Raw genomic sequence first — 20400 nt, forward strand, 5'->3', positions numbered from 1 at the left:
CACATATTCGCAGATACAAACACACACAACATCTGCTCACAAAGTTCAGACAGCGAGAAAGTTCCTTCTGTTCAGACCTCTGCTGGGTGTGTGTGTGTGTGTGTGTGTGTGTGTGATGGAAAGAGGCAAAATAATGAATCGCTCCCTCTGTTACCTCTGTTAAAGTGGTGTTTGACAAATTAAAATGAATGAATGTTGAGACACACCGACACACACCTCCACAGCATATGGCTGCTTAGGACAGGTCTATGAGGACAAATATTTCCCATCAGGCCCAGGCCTGACACTGACCACCTGTGACAAGAGTGCTCTCTGCACCACTCGACTCCCCAGAAACAAGAAACTGAAATATTCACTGTCCGCCCAGCCATGCTTCTGCATAGATCACTGCCTTTATTTGATCAATCTGGGCTCCCTGTGTCCCCGATGGAAGAAGAAAGGAGTTCTAATTCTCCGCAGCCTGGCTGTCCTCTTGAAGCTGCTGGCCATCAGAATCATTTCACGTCCATCTGCCACAGGCCCCAGAGCTAATTAAAAACAGCAGTTCACTCTTCTCGACCTGGGCTGCAGGTCACAGCTAAAATATATATCAGCATCAGCGGAGCTGAGGTGCCATCACTGTTCCAAAGTTGTTTTGACTGCTGCTGGAAAGCAGAGAAGAAAACAGACTCAGTGTGTCTGAAGTTCAGAGTCCATGTGACAATGGAAAGATGAAGGGAAGAAAAACATTTTGTGGGGGGGGGGGGTGAGCGGTAGCAAATCAGAGACATGGCAGAGCAGCATGGAGATGGAGGGGGCAGAGAGTGAGGGCTCCATTAGATTAGAGCAGAGAGTGTGGGAAGTGACAGCTTGTACTGTAAGTTCTTTGCTGGCCAGTATTTTGAGGTCTGGGGAGTTTGGGAATGTTCATAGACAGACAGGATGTGTGTATGTGTGTGAGTGTGAGTGTGTATGTGTGGGTAGGGGGTGGGGGCGGGGGCAAAGACACAGAGGGGGTGAGACTGTGTGCATGCTGAATATGCAGTGGGGGTTAGGGGCAGGCACATGGACATAAATTGAGAGCGGTGGGAGAGGCAGAGAGACAGACAGCGAGATGGGGCTGGGGACTCTGGGAGTGATGCATATCGGATCAATAAACTTCATAAACGACATCATCAGCTCGGTCACCACGAAGACAGCCAACCGCCAGGCACCATCTGGCCGTGTCTCATCGGACCGCAAGATCAGCCAGCGTAACCTCGCACACAAACACAAACGTCTACACACACCGTTACACACGCAGGGCCGTGCAAATATTCACTGCACTCGCTTTGACACGCATGAGCGCACGCAGAGACGTTTGAGCCAGGTAGACGCAACTGAGATTGGTCTGGAGAGACAGATTGTGTTTATGCGTGCGTGCGTGTGTGTGTGTGTGTGTGTGTGTGTGCTTGTGTGCATACACCACAGCAGTTAAGCAGTTTATTCAGGAACAGAAGTTTATGGTTTCTGTATAACAGTATATCCTGTAGCATGATAATGACTGTAAAAGAGACAGAGAGTGAGAGCCAACCGACAGAACAAAGCAATATAAAGAATAATTTAGAGGCAGAAAAGTAGGAGTGAGAGACGGAGCAGGGAGGTGAGAGGGGGGAGCAGGAGAGGGAGACATGTCTTGTTGAGACAAGAGAGGAGCTGTGAAGGAAGGTGCAAATTAGTCTTTTCTATAAGGGTTCAAAGGAAGAGTTATGCATGAATCTTCATCACAGTGTGTGTCTGTGGGGTGCGAGCAAATCAGAACTTTTTTATCTTACAATATAGAGAAATTTTCTGTAAATTGTATTAATACGTGAAAATGAATCAGTGCCAGAGATTTACCTCTTCCAGTCACTGTACAGGTGTGTATGTTTTCTTTGAAACTGAAAATCCAATTTTATGAAATTAGGGGAATGAACTGTTACTACCTACATTCGATCTATCTAACAGTATCATTTAAATTACTTCTATATCACAAAACACATGACCATAACCAGACACTGCCAGTGACGGATCCAGGTGCCAGTTTTTCTTGTTGCCATGGATACAGGTACTGGTGCGAAAGCCTTGAATTTCAGACAAACTCCTGCTCCATAGTCGCACACCAATCAAGTCTTCTTCTCGACCCAAACACACTGTACCCATCAGTGTACCCAGTCTCACTATAGGAATGCAGAAATCATCAGGGGAGGGAAGGGATTCTCAGAAACTTCTCAATTTGTGTCTTTTATCCTCTGTCAACATTTTATATTTTACTTTTCTCTTAGACATCACACAGATTAAACAGATAGCAAACAGTAATATCAGATGGTTCAAAATGTTCCTGGGTGGCTCCATACCACCACTCTGAAGTTATTTAGCCATGACTTAAAACATGCGTTAGAACTGCTGTAACGTGTGCATTTAGCACTTTTTGAATAGATTTTCGCTAAAGGTTAATTAACTAATCATTAATGAACTACTCATCAGGTTTTTGCAGAGTCTGATTGAGTCTGTTTCTAACTTTGGAGGTTTGGTTTCATCACTATCAGAAAAACTCCAAAGCTGCACAACAACAAATACTCTAAAACTAATAACGACCTACAAAATGCACAATTACAGGGATGACAGAAAACCGTTAGTGGGTGATCTTAGTGCGAATGATCAGAGAAGTTCGGATTCTATTTTCCCTTTTCAACATAAATCAGATGAAATGCTAATGTTGAAAACAAGATATAATGAATTCACACTGAGAAGAAATTACCAGCTTAAGGTCTAATATTCTAACTTACAATTTCAAACATTTTCAGACAACCTGCAGACATCAGACCCACTGTACGAATAACAGAGGAGTTAACTATTGATGACTTTTATGTATTATGGTAACAGTTTTTTTTTTTTTTTTGCTTATCTTAATCAAGACGAAGAACAAAGAGTAATAGAGCCAATGTAGCTACATTAGCGACATGCACTGGCTCCAACACAGGCCACAGCGTCATCTGTGTTGTGATCCGAAGGCCAAACCTCTCAGCTGACTGCTCAGTTGAGTGCACCTGCCAAACTGTGGCAGCCGATTACTCACTGTCAAATCATATTGTGTTTTAAATGCTCTGCTAACCTACTGCTGCAACTGTTACATCAGTGCTTACTCTGCAGTCCCTGCAGCCGCTTCAGCTCCAGCTCAACATTCCCTGTCTTCATCTTAGGCTTTTAATACTAATTTCTTTATCTCACAATTAATAAAGTCCATCACATCTTCACTGCATATCTTTTACTCTTTTGTCATAATTATGTGACAGCTCATCAGTATGGCTCCTGTCCTTTTTGGTGACAGATCTCTACCACTTAATATAATCACACTGCTTTTTTCCTTGTGATTCAAACTGGTCCTGGGGAACAGATATAATATTTCCGTCAGGCTTAATTTAGAATAGATGAATAATACGTGTTATAATGGTTATGGTGTCTCACTCCTCCCGTTGACAGCTGGCTTTTCACCTTGCCTGCGAGTGTGTCCTTATGTAACAGCTACAAACATTCATAAACTTTTCAGTGTTGTCAAACTAATTATTTTCAAGCGTACACCACCTCTAGAGCCTTTGTAGTAGCCCTGTGCCACTGGACTTGCACCTGGACTTTTTAGTGACCCTTAGACCACTTGAGGACGTTAGAACAGGACCTGGATGAGGTAAAGGGATCCTGAGCCGCTCTTTATGCCCTGCTTTATGGATGGAAACGGCCATTAAATTACTAGATAGATGGATGTGACAAAGAGTTTTCCGGTTCCCTTTTGTAGCATTTGGTACCTTTATTTCACGGTGACGTCAGTCACATATTTATTTGTTTATTCACTGGTGACCTTATTAGCAGTAGTGCTCTTATTTGTGTGGTGTGACATTAAGAAGCGGTGAGGGTGAGAGAGCAACATTCCATCTCTTGAGGAGACTTTATCTCGCCAGTTTTGAAAGTTTCATCTATAGAGTATATGCTTATCAAAATATGTAAATAGGCCGCTGCCATGGAAAAAAAATTAGAAAAAGTAAGAAGAACAAGGGGCTCCGTGTTTTCTGTTTGTCAAGGATAGTAGCAGGGGGTACAGTTTAAGGAGGCTAACGCAGTGTAGTGGTGATGCTCTGACAGTAAACACTTTCAATGCAAGCTGTCTTCAGCAGCAAAATAATTGCCGTCCACTGTCATTAAGCCACACTCAATGAAGCCCCATTAAGTAAACAGGAGAGCCTTTTTCCATATTCATTCAAATTAAAAAGCACAGTCAAGGCTGATGTGAACCAAATGACAAAAATAAAATAAAAAACTGCTTATGTAACCTGACTCCACGAAGCTTTCTCAAAAGCACTTCTGAGGTGGTGACTGTCATTAAAGAAGTGAAAAAGTTGCTGTCAGGCCATTTACGTGTACAGCAAGGCTACTGACAATTTCATTCAATAACACACATGGGAGCAGTTAGTGTTCTTAATGGGGAGTTAGTTATCTTAGAGTGTGAGAGCAGCCTAATAAAACAGATGAAGGTCTGTATCTCAACACCTGCTTTCACTGATTCAATTCAAACAGGTACATACTCTAAAATAATCTAAAATAATCTATAGCAAATTATTAAAAATTATCCTTCACAACAAACCTACAGTTACCTGCTTTGTCTGTATAATTACATTATTAATACGCCGTTTGAACATTTTTCAAAATAACAACACTGACAGGATAGCTGTTGCAGCTAAGGAATATTATGCAAATTACAGGCATTTCAAAAGGAGCCAGACAACAGAATTAAACATAAGTCTGTGAAATACAGCTTACACAACTCATTCAGGGACTCTCATATCTCTGCTCAACAATTAACATAAAAGAACATTTCTGGAACACCTAAAATTACTTAATAACCTTGTAGATGTAATTCATTGAAAAATCCGTTTTATCTTGTCTTGATAATGTGTTAAGTCTATTGTACAGATGCCTAATGAAAAAGGTCAGTTATCTAAATGGCTTATTGTTCATAACAATTGGTGTGCAAGGATTAAAAAGAACTTTTGTGCTTCTAGAGCACTCTAATTAATATACCACTGAGGGATAAGAACTGTAAAATTAAAATTTTATCTCAATCTGTGTTTTTTTTTTTTCTTTTTTACACACACTTTGTTCCAATGCATCTACAGAAGTCACTACATAAACGTAAGTGTGTGCTAGAGAGGCAGGAGCAGAGGATGAAAGAGACACCTACATTCGGTTGTTGGGGATGATCTTGTGTCCATCTTTGAACCATGTGACTAAGGGTCGGGGGAAAGACGCGAAGGGAGGCGGGCTGATGATGGCTGCTCTGCCCTGAGTCACAGTTTTCCTCTGCTCATCTGTGGAAAAGCTCCCCAAAACTGGAGGGAGGGAGAGAAGTGAAGAGCATGAGTATCAAATACCAAATACCAGTTTACATTTCGCCAACACAGAAGAATTAAACTGAAAAAAAAAAGCAGGTTAAGGAAGTGGTACAGCGAAATCCATTCACGTGTCTTCACAGCATACGTGGTTCTAGACGTTTGATGCTATACTAAATTGCAGGGTAGATGGCAAACTAACTGTTAACACAATAGTCCTAATCCTGAGTTTCTGTTTTGTTTGCGCTCTGCCGTTTACTGTGATCTGGCATTTTGTTCTCAGGACTGAACATCATCCCATTCAGTTACAAGTTTTATTGAAAAGGGAAAAGCTTGGCTGTGACTGACACAATAAGTTCAAACAATTCATTCAAAAGACGTCAAAAGACCATTAAATCCTCATAGTTGTCTGCAAACCACTTTTGTGGTGCAGCTGTGGAGTAAAAGTGTGTGGTGGAGCAACCCTAATTTCCAGGGCCTGTTCTAAAAGTAAGTCAGGACTTCTGCTCTCAATAAGCTATCATCACTTCCATTTTGGACAAATAGTTCTCTGTTTCCTCAAAGATCAGCAGTGTTAAGAGATTCATGCGAATTTACTTTGTCCCCCATGAGCAAATCCACAGTGTAACAGTGTTTTGGGGTCTGTGTATGTCTTTGAGTAATTTTAAATGCTTTACACATACTGCATTAAAAAAATAATTAAATTCCAATCAGATTTCATTGTATTTCCAGAAAAAAAATGAGAATTTCATTTATCTATGCAAAAACCATTTTTCCCTCCCTGTCAATAATAATAAAAAAAGTATTAACCAATTTACTTTGGCACATTTTTTGTCTGCGTGCTGGTGTGCCGCAGGTTAAGTTTTTCCTCACTCACAGATATTTAAAAACACTGCTGCATTAGTGTTATTATAATGGTGTGCACACTTAGTGCCAATGCGTGTGTGTATGTGTGTGTCAGTGTGTACTCACAGGCCACCTGCACCTCTGTTCTCCTGTGGATTACTGCTCCCATCCTGTTCCTCACCATACACTGATACAGGCCAGTGTCAGTCCTCTTCAGAGACGGGACAGACAACCTAAAGATGGACAGACACATAGAGAGGACGGTGGTGAGGTTTTGTTTTATCTCAGAGATGTAAATAACCTTGATCTCAGAATGGATCAGGTTGTCAAAGTTCCGCAATAACAGAAGGGAAGGCAGAGCGGTGCATGTGTACTGTATGTATGTGTGTGTGTGTGTGTGCAGTTTTGTTTTTTTTTTTGTACTGAACAGCGTTGTTAATGGGGCTTTAATGGACTGTGCTTCACTAATGGGAAGCTTGGCATAGGATCTAGGTTGGTGCTATGCAACACACACACACACACACACACACACACACACACACACACACACACACACACACACAGACACAGACGCACACGCACACAGACGCACACATATTACACACAAACCGGATAGACACAGAAAAACTGGACATCGCTTTGGGGCTCATTATGAATACCAGGACGGCCAAGTATTTAACTCCCAGACTGTCAGAGTATGGTGCCAACATACACAAACCCACACACTAATACACACACACGTACATCAAAGACTCACACACACAATTCCATTTGAATCAGGAATGACACATTACACAGCACCTCTCATCCTGAAACAGATTTTGATATTGGACACTTCCTAACACTGCATTTCTCTCTCTGCCTGTGTTTCCATTACATTTCATAATAGGTGTGTGCGGTGGGGCTGTCACTATATTTTTTGAAATCCCAACAAGTTTTTATATATATATATATATATCTCACTAAAACACAAAGTTCAGTGTTGACAGTTCCCAATCAATACAATAATTTCAAGACAATTTCTCTGACACAGTCTCAGCCCTGCATATGAAGTCAAATTCCCTGTGTGACTCAGGACAAGAACAAGTTCAATCAGGTTCTACAGGAAGACAGCTTCACCACAAATTGACCAAACCCTCCCTAATGCATCAGTCTGTATCCAAACATCACAACAATTTATCTCGTCGTTTCAGAGGAACACATCATTTCACATTAAACCTAGTGCTTCAAATGCAAAACAATGGAAAAAAAAATATCAATACATAATTTAAGTATCCCATGGGTCATTGTCTATTTCCCAGGAAATAAAAGAAACTGTCTTTATTTTCACCAATGTGTTGTGTTTGCACTGAACAAGGAAGGAGCATTTACATTATCTAAGGAATTGGTTTTTGTGTATAATAACTCTGTCAGCCACAGATGACAAAGATTTCTTTCCAATGTGGCCCAAGGGTCAAGGACACTAAGAGATGAACAGGAGGAGCCGGGGGCTGAACCACCAACACTGCGATAAGCAGACGACGTGCTCTACTTACTTACTTACTCTGCTTGTAATCAACTAGCGGATAAAACAATGTAAGCAATGAGTAAGGCCTAAACTTTCAGATGGTCACAAGCTTACACAAACACACACACACTCATACGCACAGCACCCTGCCAATTCAGCATAGCCCTGGACTCACCAAACTAAAGTAGCCAGAACACTGAGACCGGTCCAAAGCGACACAACACCTCCTGGCTCGAGAAACGATTGCCTACAAAATGCTGGCTCAACCTCTCCCTCCCTCAGTGTGCATGCATTCCCAAGATTCCCTCTATTTCTGAATGATGTGAAAAACAATTTTGTTTCACAGCTGCAGTTTTGCCGAGAGGGATTGCTTAGCTCTTACCAACCAAACACACACAGGGACAGAAGGAGAAGGGCAGGGGAAGAGAAGCAGAGAGGTACGGAGAGAAAAGCAGAGAAAGAAAGCTCAGACATATTGATTGGTTCTTCTCTTCCTTCCCCAAACCATATACATATTTATGGTGCTAATGTAATTATTAATCTCACTTTGGTTCCACTGTCTAAATGTTCTGACCTTCTCTAAACACACTCCATCACTAACAGACACAGCTCTTGCGCTGCAGCTGTTTTTCCACACTGCAGGCATGACTCAACACATAGACGATTCTCAGAAGAAAGGACGTCAGCGAGACAAACAGACGCACACACACGCTCTGAGAGAGATCCATGAGAAAACAGAGGGATCCATGACAAAAAGTCAGACACAGCCAGTTGGTGCTTGCTGACCTGTACTGTGGTGTCCAGTCGGTGATGTTGCTGTTGTTGAGAGTCCAGCGGTACTGCAGAGGCCAGCTGCCTCCAGCCAAGCAGGTCAGCACCAACCTGTTTCCCTCCAGCATCACCTGCTGCCCTGGTCCACCCCCTCGCAGATAGGGAGCCACCTCTGACAGACAAACAGAGACAGAGAGAGGAAAATGTGTTATGTTTGTTATTTGAAAAAGTGTGCATTAGTCATTCTTGAACAATGGAAGCAAATTTCAGGTGTATTCATTCACCAAAAAAATGAAAAAAAAAAATCCAATCACATTCTATTCTTTACACAAAGACTGGATGAAAAAAAAACATTGACATACCAGTGTATCTTGATTTTACCCTATATAGTTTCAAACTGGAACCTGAAAACTCTGGAATAATATCGCAGGTGCAATTTATCACACCTCAAGGCAGATGACTTCTGAAAAGACATCTGGCATCAAACAGTGTCCATTTAAACGTACATCTTCGCTGCTCCTGCAGGAAACACTCTGACCTTTTCACCTTCATCTCTTTCCCATTTAAATCTTCAGTAGTTGTGAGCACAAGACACAGGATGTGAATGAGACAGTGTGGACCAAAATCGGATGAGACACATCTGTAGGATTTACCAGGCCTCTTGCCTGGAGATCCCCACTCCATTAGTGAGGTCTATTAAAACATTCCTCAGCCACTCCTCTGCAGACTGTGGTCATAAAGACACAGAAATACAAGTTTCTTCTCCTCCTCCTGTTCTAAATGCTCATTCTTACATTGATTTGATATTAAACAGAGGCAGATATTCATAACAGCAGTAATTACAATTGACTTTCTTAGGTATGCTGCGTTTGATAGTAAACAATGTCATAAATCATACTGGCATTGCTTTTAAATTATACCTGACAATATAGGTGTACTCAACGCTTATTGTTTTCTCCGTAAGCCCACACACCACTGGCGTGCGAATGGCGTCATGCATCACTGCTTCGACGGGTCCTATTTCCCAGCGTTGATGCGCAACAACAGTCCAGAAAAACAGCTATTTTATCACATTTACTCTCTGGCACGACACCCCGTAACTTGACCACTTCTTCTGTCGGCACATAGCATCTGCTGTGTGTTGCTGGCATGATGTGAGGTGAAGTGATGTGAGGCGAGGTGATGCAGAATTGATCAGTCAAAAAGCTACAGAAGAGACGACGGAGAAGCTGCTCACTAAAGATGTTACACAGCCTTTTACTGTAATCTGCAATCTCATTTGCTCTTTTCCTCTATCAGGGCACTGAGTATTATCACTTACAGTACATTTATTGTACTGCTACACTGTTTAATTCAATACTGAAGCATTCAAGCACAGAGACAGTACAATATTACACTGTATAGAGACTTACAGTGGTTATGCTGAATCTTATCATAGGACTGTTGAAATTGCTTGCCCTCCCTTACAAGGTAAATTTGCTGAATGGATAAGCTGCAGCTGTTGTCTAAACAATGACTCAGGTGTTCAGACCTGGTTCACCGCAACACAACAACATAACACAACACAGAGGCATAAAGCTAAAAGTGTCTGTCCTGCAACTAGCTGCAGGACAGTCAACATGTGTTGAGGCCTAGATACACTATACAAAAATCAGCATCTGGGTATGGGCTGTAGGGTGGTGGTGGGGGGTGGGGGGGGGTGCAGACAATGAGATTTATTCAACCCATCAACCATTTACACACACACACACACACACACACACACTCACACACACACTCACACTCACACACACACGCACACACACACACACACTCACACACACACATACACACAATCTGGGTTAGAGGGGGCAGGCTTATCTGCCTGCTACAGTATGTATGGACAGGTCCATAACTCTAAGGCAGAGTTTTACATTCTCCCTTTCTCTCTCTCCTTCTCCTGTCAACTCAATCTTCTCTCCTCCCTGCCGCTTCAACTTTCTCAGTTCTGTCTTTCCTCCTGCCCTCTCACTTTGTCTCCATTGCCTCAGCTTCCTTCCTTATCCCTTGGTCCCCGTGGATGTCTCAGGGCCACCTTTTTCTCCCCTTCTCTTTCTCTACTTTCCACTGTTTTACCCTCTCCCTCTCTCCTTTAGATTGATAGCTGCCTCCTCCGTGCACAAGAGGGAAGTGTTCTGTCTACGATAGATTTATATGCAAGTCTCTGAGTGTGTGTGTGTGTGTGTGTGTCTGTGGATGTGTGAGACAGAGAGAGGAACGGTGTGTGAGTGTGCATGTGAGCATAAGGATTTATTTGGAATATTCCGTTTCTACAGACGATGGCTGGCAATGCAGACTCCAATGCCATACTGCTGACCAGCACTATAACTCACCTCTGCCTGCCTGCCTGCCTGTGTGTGTCTGTGTGTGTGTGTGTGAGAGAGAGAAAGAGCGAGAGAGACCCAGCCTTAACAGCTTGCCAGATATGACCCTCAATTAGAAATGTTGGTTCACGTACATTTTGTACAAATAAAAAGAAATGTAGACATTTTGTACCTGCCTCCATCTACATTCCACTTATCTACCACTCTTCATACTGTGTATAGCTGCATGTGGCGTCCACCCCCACACTCCACTCCTCGTGGCCCTTTAATCCCTTCCTTCTACTTTAAAGAGAGTCCATTAGGAACTACAGATAGAGACAGAGAACACCACATCTGAGAGGAGCAAGGTCAGCTAACAGCATGTTTCACTCACTGATGTCGTCTGTCCCTCTTTCTTCCCCGTCGTCGTCTGTCTCTTTGCCACTCAGTGTCAACACGTCGCACTCTCTCCCCCACAGTCTTCCCTTCTCCTAACCTGTCTTTCTTTCTCTCTCACAAGCTGTACTATCCAACCACTTGTCTGTCTATTAAGACCACCTCCCCCTTCTCTTTGTTCTTTGCTCCTTCTCTTGCTGCCCCTCGGTCCATCGCTGTCAAAACGTGTGGCAGTTCAAGGTCTCCTCCTTTTTGTGTCTTTGAGAGAAATGTTGCCTAACAGAGAGATTGGCCTCCACATGTGAAAGGAGAGTTAAGAGGCAGGCGTGCACACACACACACACACACACACTACTACACACTTTTTTTCCTGCTGCAACACATGCGTGTCTCCGCTCTCAGGCCGGCCGTATGAAGCTGCTTAGGCAGATTCTGGGGAGGAATTCAATTTGCTGGAGAGATGAGTGCTGTGATAGAGGAGAGAGGGAGGAGAGGAGGATTAAAGGACAGGGGGAGAAGAGGAGCAGGGTCACTGCTCCGGGGCTGATAGTCCACCATGATCCCACCCTCTCTCTGCTCTCCTCTCTGTCTCTCTGCACTTTTATAGTGAGTGGAAATTAGGCCCTAAATGACTTGTCCTTTACAAATGGGCCAGTAAAGATCATTATTCTGACATCGTGCTGCATTAAACATCCTGAAAATGAATCCTAAATTTTACTGCAACAGCTGTGGTGAGGTGCGAGTGTGGCTCACCATGAGGTGATGGGGCAACAGCATGGGTAAAGGGGTTAGGTTTTGTGTTGGAAGTTTGAAATTTGCCCAGTTTGGCTTAGGTGGTCAAAATAAGCCCTTAGGTGATCAAGTGTGCATTCAGATATTTAGAGGAAACCCTGTGGTGTAAATGGATTTCAGAGCACTGAGAGAGAGAGAGAGAGAGAGAGTGCAGGTATGAAGGTTGAGCTCTCACATCGGCAGTGTCTGCTTAATTATTGGATATGACAGTGTGTATGTGCATGTACAGTGTGGGAGTGTGTGTGTGTGTGTGTGTGTGTGTGTCAGGTCAAAATTAGGGTCAGTCACTCCAGAAAAATCACTTTATCTTCATAGAGCTGAACCCCTACTGTGAGACACGGCTGGCAGAACAGGCTATAGTCCATGAATACTGATTTACTGATAGCTTGTATCTCTAACTCTCTCACACATACACACACACACATATTCACCCTTCACACTGCCTTTTCGGCGCATGAGGTTGAAGGGGAGAAAATAACTAAATCAGTCTCTTTTATTACAAGTAATTTTTCTATGAATAAGCCAGTAAAAGTTGCACGACTAAGCAGTTTTTTTTTTACAGCGGTAATAGCAGTCTATTTGATTATGGGGTGCAAATGAGTTCTATTTCCTTTTAATCTAATAAGTCTGCCTGCGCTTGTTTCAACAGGCATTTAAAAACACTTAATTGGACTGACAATGTGTGAGGCGAAAGGAAGAATTATGAGTTGAGTTTTTGGCGTGTTGCTAGCAGTCAGAAAAAGAGGGTCGGGGAAAAAAAAAAGCTAATTAATTGAACAATATAAAAGTGGAGGGGCTGAGAAATGAGATTTTATTTCCTAATCGAGGAGTTCAGACAGGTGAGGTGAAAACATACTAAACTTGTCACTGATGCTGTGGCTGAATTCTTGCCGTATAGAGCTGGGAAAAAGTAGAATTACTGCAGCCTGAAAAGACTAGACACCCTGCACATAATGACTATTTGCACCAAAATACATATACGGTATGTAACTCTGTATTGGACTATGTACTTATGACTATGGTTTTTAGTCTTGTCTGTCAAAAAGGAGAGCAGATTACACAACTGAATAAGCGCAAGCATCAACATACTGGATAACAGCTCGAGAATGAATAAAGTCCCTTCATTAGGCAGCCTGAAAACCCCATGGGAATATTCCCGTATCAGAATCTGACATCCATCAATAACAGTTTGTCTTGATGATTTATGCTGCAAATTGCACAGAAAAGACTAAGAAACTGGGCAAAATGCAATATTTGGATGAAATGGTGGACTGAGAGACACAAGAACTATAAACTCTGCAGAGAGAGCTGGAGGTGAGTGAACTTCACAAGAGTGAGGTGAATTCCAGGTGAGCCGTGGCTCTGACCTGAAAGCTGATGAAGTGGGTTATAAAACAGTTCGGCTTCATGCCATGTATCACGCTGTTTTTTCTTCTGAAGACCTTTTTCACATTTCTCCTGTTTAGTGACGTTGACCATCCTGACTCCAGACAGGTTTAAAATCATCTTAATGAGAACAACAGGCCGCAACTGGATCAGAGGGCAAACAATTAGACTCATTAAACACCACACACTGTATGATTTTATCTTCAACACCAGCTGCTCCAGTCTCTAAAGGATGCGTTCACATTTTTTAGTCTTAAAACAATTCCCACAGTCCTTCATATACAGGGCTCTGAAAACGTTAAGGCACGAAAAGTTAGGCAAATAATAATTAATAATAATTATTATTAATAACTTTATCATTTAACAATGCAAAGTGCAGTTAAAAGAAAAATTCAAAACCAAATCAACCTCTGGTGTGACCACTCATTGCCTTTAAAACACAACCAATTCTCCTAGATACACTTGCGCACAGTTTTTCAGTGTACTGGGCAGGTAGCTTGTTGCAAACATCTTGAGCTTTGAAATGTATTTTGAAATTCTGAACTTTGAAATTTATTTTTGCACAGAGGGAGGACTGTGAATTTTCCACAAAAGGAATTCATCTCCTAAGAATGAACAGGGGGAGATGAGCAAGAACAACAAGCAGGAACCGTTTCAGACTTCATATGGAGGCCTGCCTACGGTTTTAATACAGACTATCCTCTAACAGAACCAGTCTACCTTGGGCCCAAATCAGCCCAACAGTGCCGATGACTGTCCCTGTACACACAACTGGTAGCCAGCTCCCTACATCTCTATTTTACACACAAACATGTCCATTAAACTAAACTGAAGGACTCTACTGACCGAAGAAGACGACAGTTAACCCTGTGAGCCCGTACGTATCATATATGATACCCACATTTCTGGGACTCATTGCATCACCATCAAGCATAAACTTTGCATTTAACCCTTTTAGATGAACTCTTATGCTCGTATACTGACTCCTGGTAGACACTCCTCACTTTTCTAAATGCTTTGACATGTGTGATACAAACAAAAAATATACTTAGAATTTTTTTTTTTTATTTTTTTTTTTTACATTTTGTCAAAGGGACAAATAAAGAGTTCATATTTGAAAAATTAGAATTTTCTGACCATTCTTTCATAGTTCAGGTCTCACAGGGTTAAGCAGAAAACACCTTCTGCCTTTGATGATGATGAAATCAAAGTGGCTCTGATGCTAACCCGCTAGGCCGACGCTCACCCACTGATCCCAACAGGCCTCAGCTGATGTGGAAGACAGGGAGTCCACAGGGAACCGAGCTGCTCTGGACTGTGAGTACTGCTCCTGGACAGAAAACAGCAGTAAAAAACCTTCACGAGAGAACAAAATGTATCCTCTGCTTCATCCGCTGTTAGCTGGAGCAGAATTGTGGGTGGGGGGAGGCGGCAGGATGTGAGTGTAGAACTTTGATCAGGAGTTTAACTCATGGCTTTTCAAGTTGGCAGCTGCTTTAATTGACTACTGAATGTCTGACTGCCGACAAGAACAAAGAGTCTCTCACTGAAGACCGGATAACACCCCTCTAACCTCTCTTCCTGCTCAGACAGCCAATCACAGATCCCTCCTCCAAGCGCCTTCCTTGCCTGCTCCAATCATGGTTTCCACAAGCTTTGACTGACAGCTGTCTGTTAAGGGCTGACAGATGAATGAGTGATCCTGACGTGCTGATTGGCAGATGCCAGGCCAGGAGACATGTTGCCTACACCATCACAAATGCACACGCACACAAACGCATACCAGTACATACAAGCGGAGGCAAACAGTCTGAGCTTGGATACAGAGTTCAAAGTCAACATGCTTGACTTTGCTCGTGAGTGTGTTTGCTTCTCTGTGTCAAACAGTGATAGTAAAGTGTACTGAGAGTTGTGGTACATTCTTAAACAACCTCTGCAACAAAAGGCTGTCAAGGAGGAACACATTTGGAAAACAGGTTGAGCTCAAATGGCAGCTTTTTCAGTCTGGGCTCATATTCTCCTGTGCTCGACACAGGTACAGTGGCAGGTGAAAGGAAACAAATGTGCACAATTAATACTTAATTATATTGACTTTGGCCATTTGCCGGTTTGGCCTGTGTTCATTTAGTGACTGGCCAGTGTGTAATTCTCTTAACCTAAGCAAGACTGGGATGTTAACCAAAACTGTGATTGAGCAGTTGTTTTAAAATGTCAGTTTATTGCTTTCTCTGGCATTTAATAATGTCAGAGTAACTATGTGTATATATATATATATATATATATATATATATATATATATATATGTATATATATATATATATATATATATGTATATATACATATATGTATATATGTATATATATATATATATCTGTGTGTGCATATACATATGAATGTAATGAACTTCTAGTTGAAATGTCAAGTTTTAATATGTTGTGCTTTAAGTGAACAAGACTTTTATGTGCAAAAACCTGCTTTGGTACAGCAGGAAGGCATATTATGTCACTGCAAGCATTAGTGTGTGTGTGTGTGTGTGTGTGTGTGCACTCTCAACCTTGCATGTCTTATGGAATTATGTTGTGAATGCATGGGGTCATGGGAGTGCAGGCACACGGATGGGGGAGGTAAGGGGGGCAATAATTGGGGCAGAAGGCCTGCAGAAGAGGAAAGGGAGATGGAGAGGTGATATGGGGGGAAATCCGGGCAGTGGGGTGGGGGTGGGGGGTTGGGGGGTAATCAGGTGGAAGAGACTGTGATCAGTGACATTTAAGAGGTGGGCCACACTGCAGGGCACATCTGCTAGGACACACATACACTGAAACACACACGCACAAACAACTGTCAGCTCCTATCTCCTGATGAGCAGGCAGGCAGACAGGAGGAGAGAGGAGGTGAATGGGAGAGCAGGGAGGGAGTGAAATAAATACCTCCCGCTGAGACGGCAGCCTCCTCTCCTCTCTGAAGAAAGTTGTGTACTGTGAAAACACCTCGATACTTTTGAATGACACACGCAAACACATACAGACAATAATTATCCCTCTTTTACTCTCTGCGCTTTCTTTTTATCTCCCAGACTCTCCCCTCCCCCCCACCTTTTCCTGAGCATTTTACATCCCCTCATTAAAAACAAGAGTCTTTCTGCAAGTAGAAAACAAACTTGTATTTACACACACACACGTTATCAATCCAATCAGTCAGGGCTGCACTCATAGAAAGATGCAAAAAAACAAAAAACACAAACAACAGAAGAGGACAGTGTGGGGTGCTGTGCGTGCCACTTGTACCACCATGCAGCGGTGATTGGGGGCAAAACCTGTTTGCTCCTGAACCTGTCGGACACGATCACCGCACCACCTTCGCATCACAGCCACTGGGCCTTCACAAATACACACACACACACACACACACACACACACACACACACACACATGCACACATACCCTTGACCCAGATCCACACTGATACTGAGAGATTTCACAAACACGACTGAGTTCATTCATGTGATAGTCTGACAACATGACTCCAGGCTCCATCTCTCTCAACACACTCCTCACACCCAGATATACACAACACAGAAACATGGGACCCTGTATATACACATGTTCGTCTGAAGTCTATATGAACCTCAGGAACTATACTTCAGAGACAGTATCACTTAAAGTCCCTCTTTCCTTCTCCTTCTCTGTTAACTCTCACACTTTCTGCTACAACTAATTTAATTGTCCTGCTGTTTGAAGGTCCTTATCTCTTCTCACCTCTGAGTCTATAGTCAAGGACCTCAGATCATAAGGGAGCCTCCTTTTCTTTGCCTCCTCTGTTTTGTCTAATTTTTGTCTGCCCAACCTTTCACCAAAGCTCGGAATGCTCTCTTCTGTGTGTACGTGCGGTGCATGTACCCGGGCGCCCTCCACACACCTGTCTATGCAAGCCATCATCCCCTCTGACAGCTGCCACTGTCCTGACCTTGAGCATTGTGGGCTACGTGGTTTTGAAGTGATTGACGAATCGTATCCTTTCATTCATTATTGAAGGCGGAGATCAAAACCGCGGCACCAGGGATATCACCGTGACAGCCCGGCAGACCAGACAGAGGTAAAGAGGGGAGGGAGCAGAAGGAGGACATGGGAGAGGGAGAAGGTCATCTGAGCAAAGATGAAGAGGTGAGAAGAGGAGGTGAGGAGTAAGGCTGAGGGAGGGAAAATGCACAGGGAGCAGGAGAGTTGGGAGGATGGAAGGGGGAGCATCCTAAACAGCAGCCTCACTTTTTTGTTTCAGTCTGTACTTTTTTCTTTTTTTTTTTATTCAAGCATTACTTCAGAGATCCCGAGGCTCTGTCTGCATCCAGCTCTCTGCTCACAAAAGGCTCTAAAGATCTAAAAATAATATTAAAGAAAAATGGGCGAGAAGACAAAGTGAGAAAAGCTTTCTCCACTTACTAATCAGGCCATATTTCCAGTATCAATTAAAATGATAATTTGACTTTTATTATACTAATGAACTTAAAATGCATGCTTTATTTAAACCTCTGTGAGACGTTCACACCAAGTCTCAGATGAGAGTCACTGAGGTCACGTGTGAGTGGTTAAGGTCACGTCACGTGGGGGAAAAGACATCTCGCCTTTGGGGCATTTTGAACAGGTAGTCTAAATATTTTAGGTGACCAGCTACTTACAATGCCATCCTGACAACCAGGAGGCTTCACTCCTCTTCCTGATTCCATTCATAGGACTGAAACGACTCTCATGTGAACACCTTGTGACCTCAACTAATCATCTGTGATCTGCAGAGGTTTAAATGTGAAAGAGATGAGTTTAAAATAGGCTACCCGTATGACTGAGATCATTCTGCGTAGAAATGAGTAATGCCTAACTTTGGACTTTTTCCCCAACACTCCAATACGGAGAGCAAAACAACAAAGTGTACCTTCACACCTGAAAACATGATCGCTTCAGACGATCTGACGTCACCCCACAAAAGAAATGTATCTGAAAAGTGAATTCAGCCCTTCGGGGGAAACACTGACGTCAGTGCTAGTGATGAGTAATTTATGATCTGCTGCATTTATACTGGTGCCAGAAAAATTCAGGCAAGAACCAGAAGCACATCTTCAGTGTCCATCCCAGCCATACACTCTGAACTTTGTCCCACAGTCTTCACTGTTTCATCTCCCTTTCCAGTCTTTTATCAAATTTGCCTTCATCAGTCTCCACCATCCTTGCCCTGCGTTCACCTCTATCCTATTTTCATCTCTACCCTGTAGCATTGATTTTGAGTTGGACTGAAGCACAGCTCTCTATTCAAAAGGAATGCATGTTATGTCCTCTGGCAATGCCATTTACCTGTTACCTGTGTGGGCACGAGAAAACTTTAAAAAAGAAAGTTTCACTTTGCTGACATGCTTCTCTCACTAACTCATTCACTGTCTTTGTCCCTCTGCCCTTTTCTTCACACATTTTAACAAATTTGCTGTTGTCGGGTATGTGGGAGGCGTTTCGCCGCGATTGTGTGTGTGTGTGTGTGTGCATGTCGTGCTTATGCCTAACTGTGTATGAGTCCATAAGCTCTGTGACTGCAAGTATGTGTGTGCAAATGTGGATGTTTACTTCCTCTACTTCCTCCCTTCCACAGTGACAACATCTGCCACCGACTACAAGACACACCATGTCTTCCTCGTCTCCCTCGCACAACTTCCCTCCCTCCTTCCCTCCCTCGTCAGACAAGGGCAGCTCAGTGGCACACCATTTGAAGGGCAGACTCCGTCTCCGTAAACGTTCCTCTTACGGACTTAAATTAATTCAATAACACTGACAAATGTCCTTGCCAAGATACAGTATGACTTTCTTTTCTGGCTGTTTACTTACTTCCACGTTTCTACACATATGCGAGAGCTTACGTACAAATATAGACACACACAGAAGGTCAGGTACATACTTATTCCAGCACAGATGTTTCCAGTAATAGCAAACGCGTCAGCTGATAATGACTAAGAAAGCACAGCCAGAGAAGTGTTTGAGGCGTATGTGCTCACTGTTTGCCGAATAATTCATTTAGCGTTTCAATTTCTCAGCGTTTCGTTGAGCCGGTGGAGGGGGTATTTTTAGATTTCTTTTGGGTGAAAATTTAAGAGGCGCCTGCGAGGGTGGTCTAAAGAGATGGCTGTTCAAAATATCTTTAATCATGCCGCTGTCACAAATACTCTTTGAGACAAACTTTGAGTTGTGCTTGTTTGCAGGTATTCTTTTCTCATATTCACCAAAAAGTCATTAATAGCAGTAGTCGTCCCAGTTTAATAAGCAGGGTTGTGGGGGAGTCAGTCGTTATTTTGTCGAAGTTTTTTTCCCCATCAAATAAGGATGATGCATGACAGATTTTCTTTTTTATCCGCAGGCACACCATGTGCTTCCAATGGCCTTACTGTGCTGGTATGTGGAAGACAACTGCAGCCCATAGGACTAATATTCACTCTAAGACTCAGACTAAGCCACACAGACCTGCATGAGTAAATTCCAGTGGGGAATCTGAACCTTTCAGGCTAAGTGAGCAGATTCTTGGCTCGGGCTCAGGAGGAAAACAAAAACAATATCTCACAAGTGTCCACACTCAGACAGACAAGAGAACAGTCATTGGCACATAATGCAAAGAGACAGGACAACTCATTCAAACTCTGCATAACCTGAGTTAATGTCAGGATAGATACAGAAACAGACTGTGAATCTGTGTCGCAAGTGTGTGTGCGTGTGTGTGTGTGTGTGTGTGTGTGCGTGTGTGTGTGTGTGTGTGTGTGTGTGTGTGTGTGTGTGTGTGTGTGTGTGTGTGTTAGTGAATCACTGGACTAAAATAAGACAAGCCAAATATGATTACAGAAACGGTTGTTTTATTTGCTATTTCCAACTCCTGTTAAACGTCTCTTCAGTTTTTTGACAGTGGATAATGATTCTATGCTATTTGGAAATTATATCCAAACGACCAAGATTGCTGTTTC

At 42.8% G+C, this 20400-nt stretch overlaps 1 protein-coding gene across 1 annotated transcript in view; it reads right to left on the reverse strand.

Moving 5' to 3' along the window:
• Positions 1 to 20400, reverse strand: part of LOC121181105 (protein sidekick-1-like) — a 212333-nt gene that overhangs the window by 126719 nt on the left and 65214 nt on the right. The window contains exons 2-4 of the mRNA XM_041036906.1: positions 8518 to 8674; positions 6351 to 6457; positions 5231 to 5378 (exon numbers count right to left, since the gene is read on the reverse strand). Of these exons, the coding sequence (XP_040892840.1) occupies positions 5231 to 5378; positions 6351 to 6457; positions 8518 to 8674 (412 nt within the window). The remainder of the gene's footprint in view (positions 1 to 5230; positions 5379 to 6350; positions 6458 to 8517; positions 8675 to 20400) is intronic.

Source organism: Toxotes jaculatrix, chromosome 4, assembly GCF_017976425.1.
Source record: "Toxotes jaculatrix isolate fToxJac2 chromosome 4, fToxJac2.pri, whole genome shotgun sequence".
NCBI lineage: Eukaryota > Metazoa > Chordata > Actinopteri > Toxotidae > Toxotes > Toxotes jaculatrix.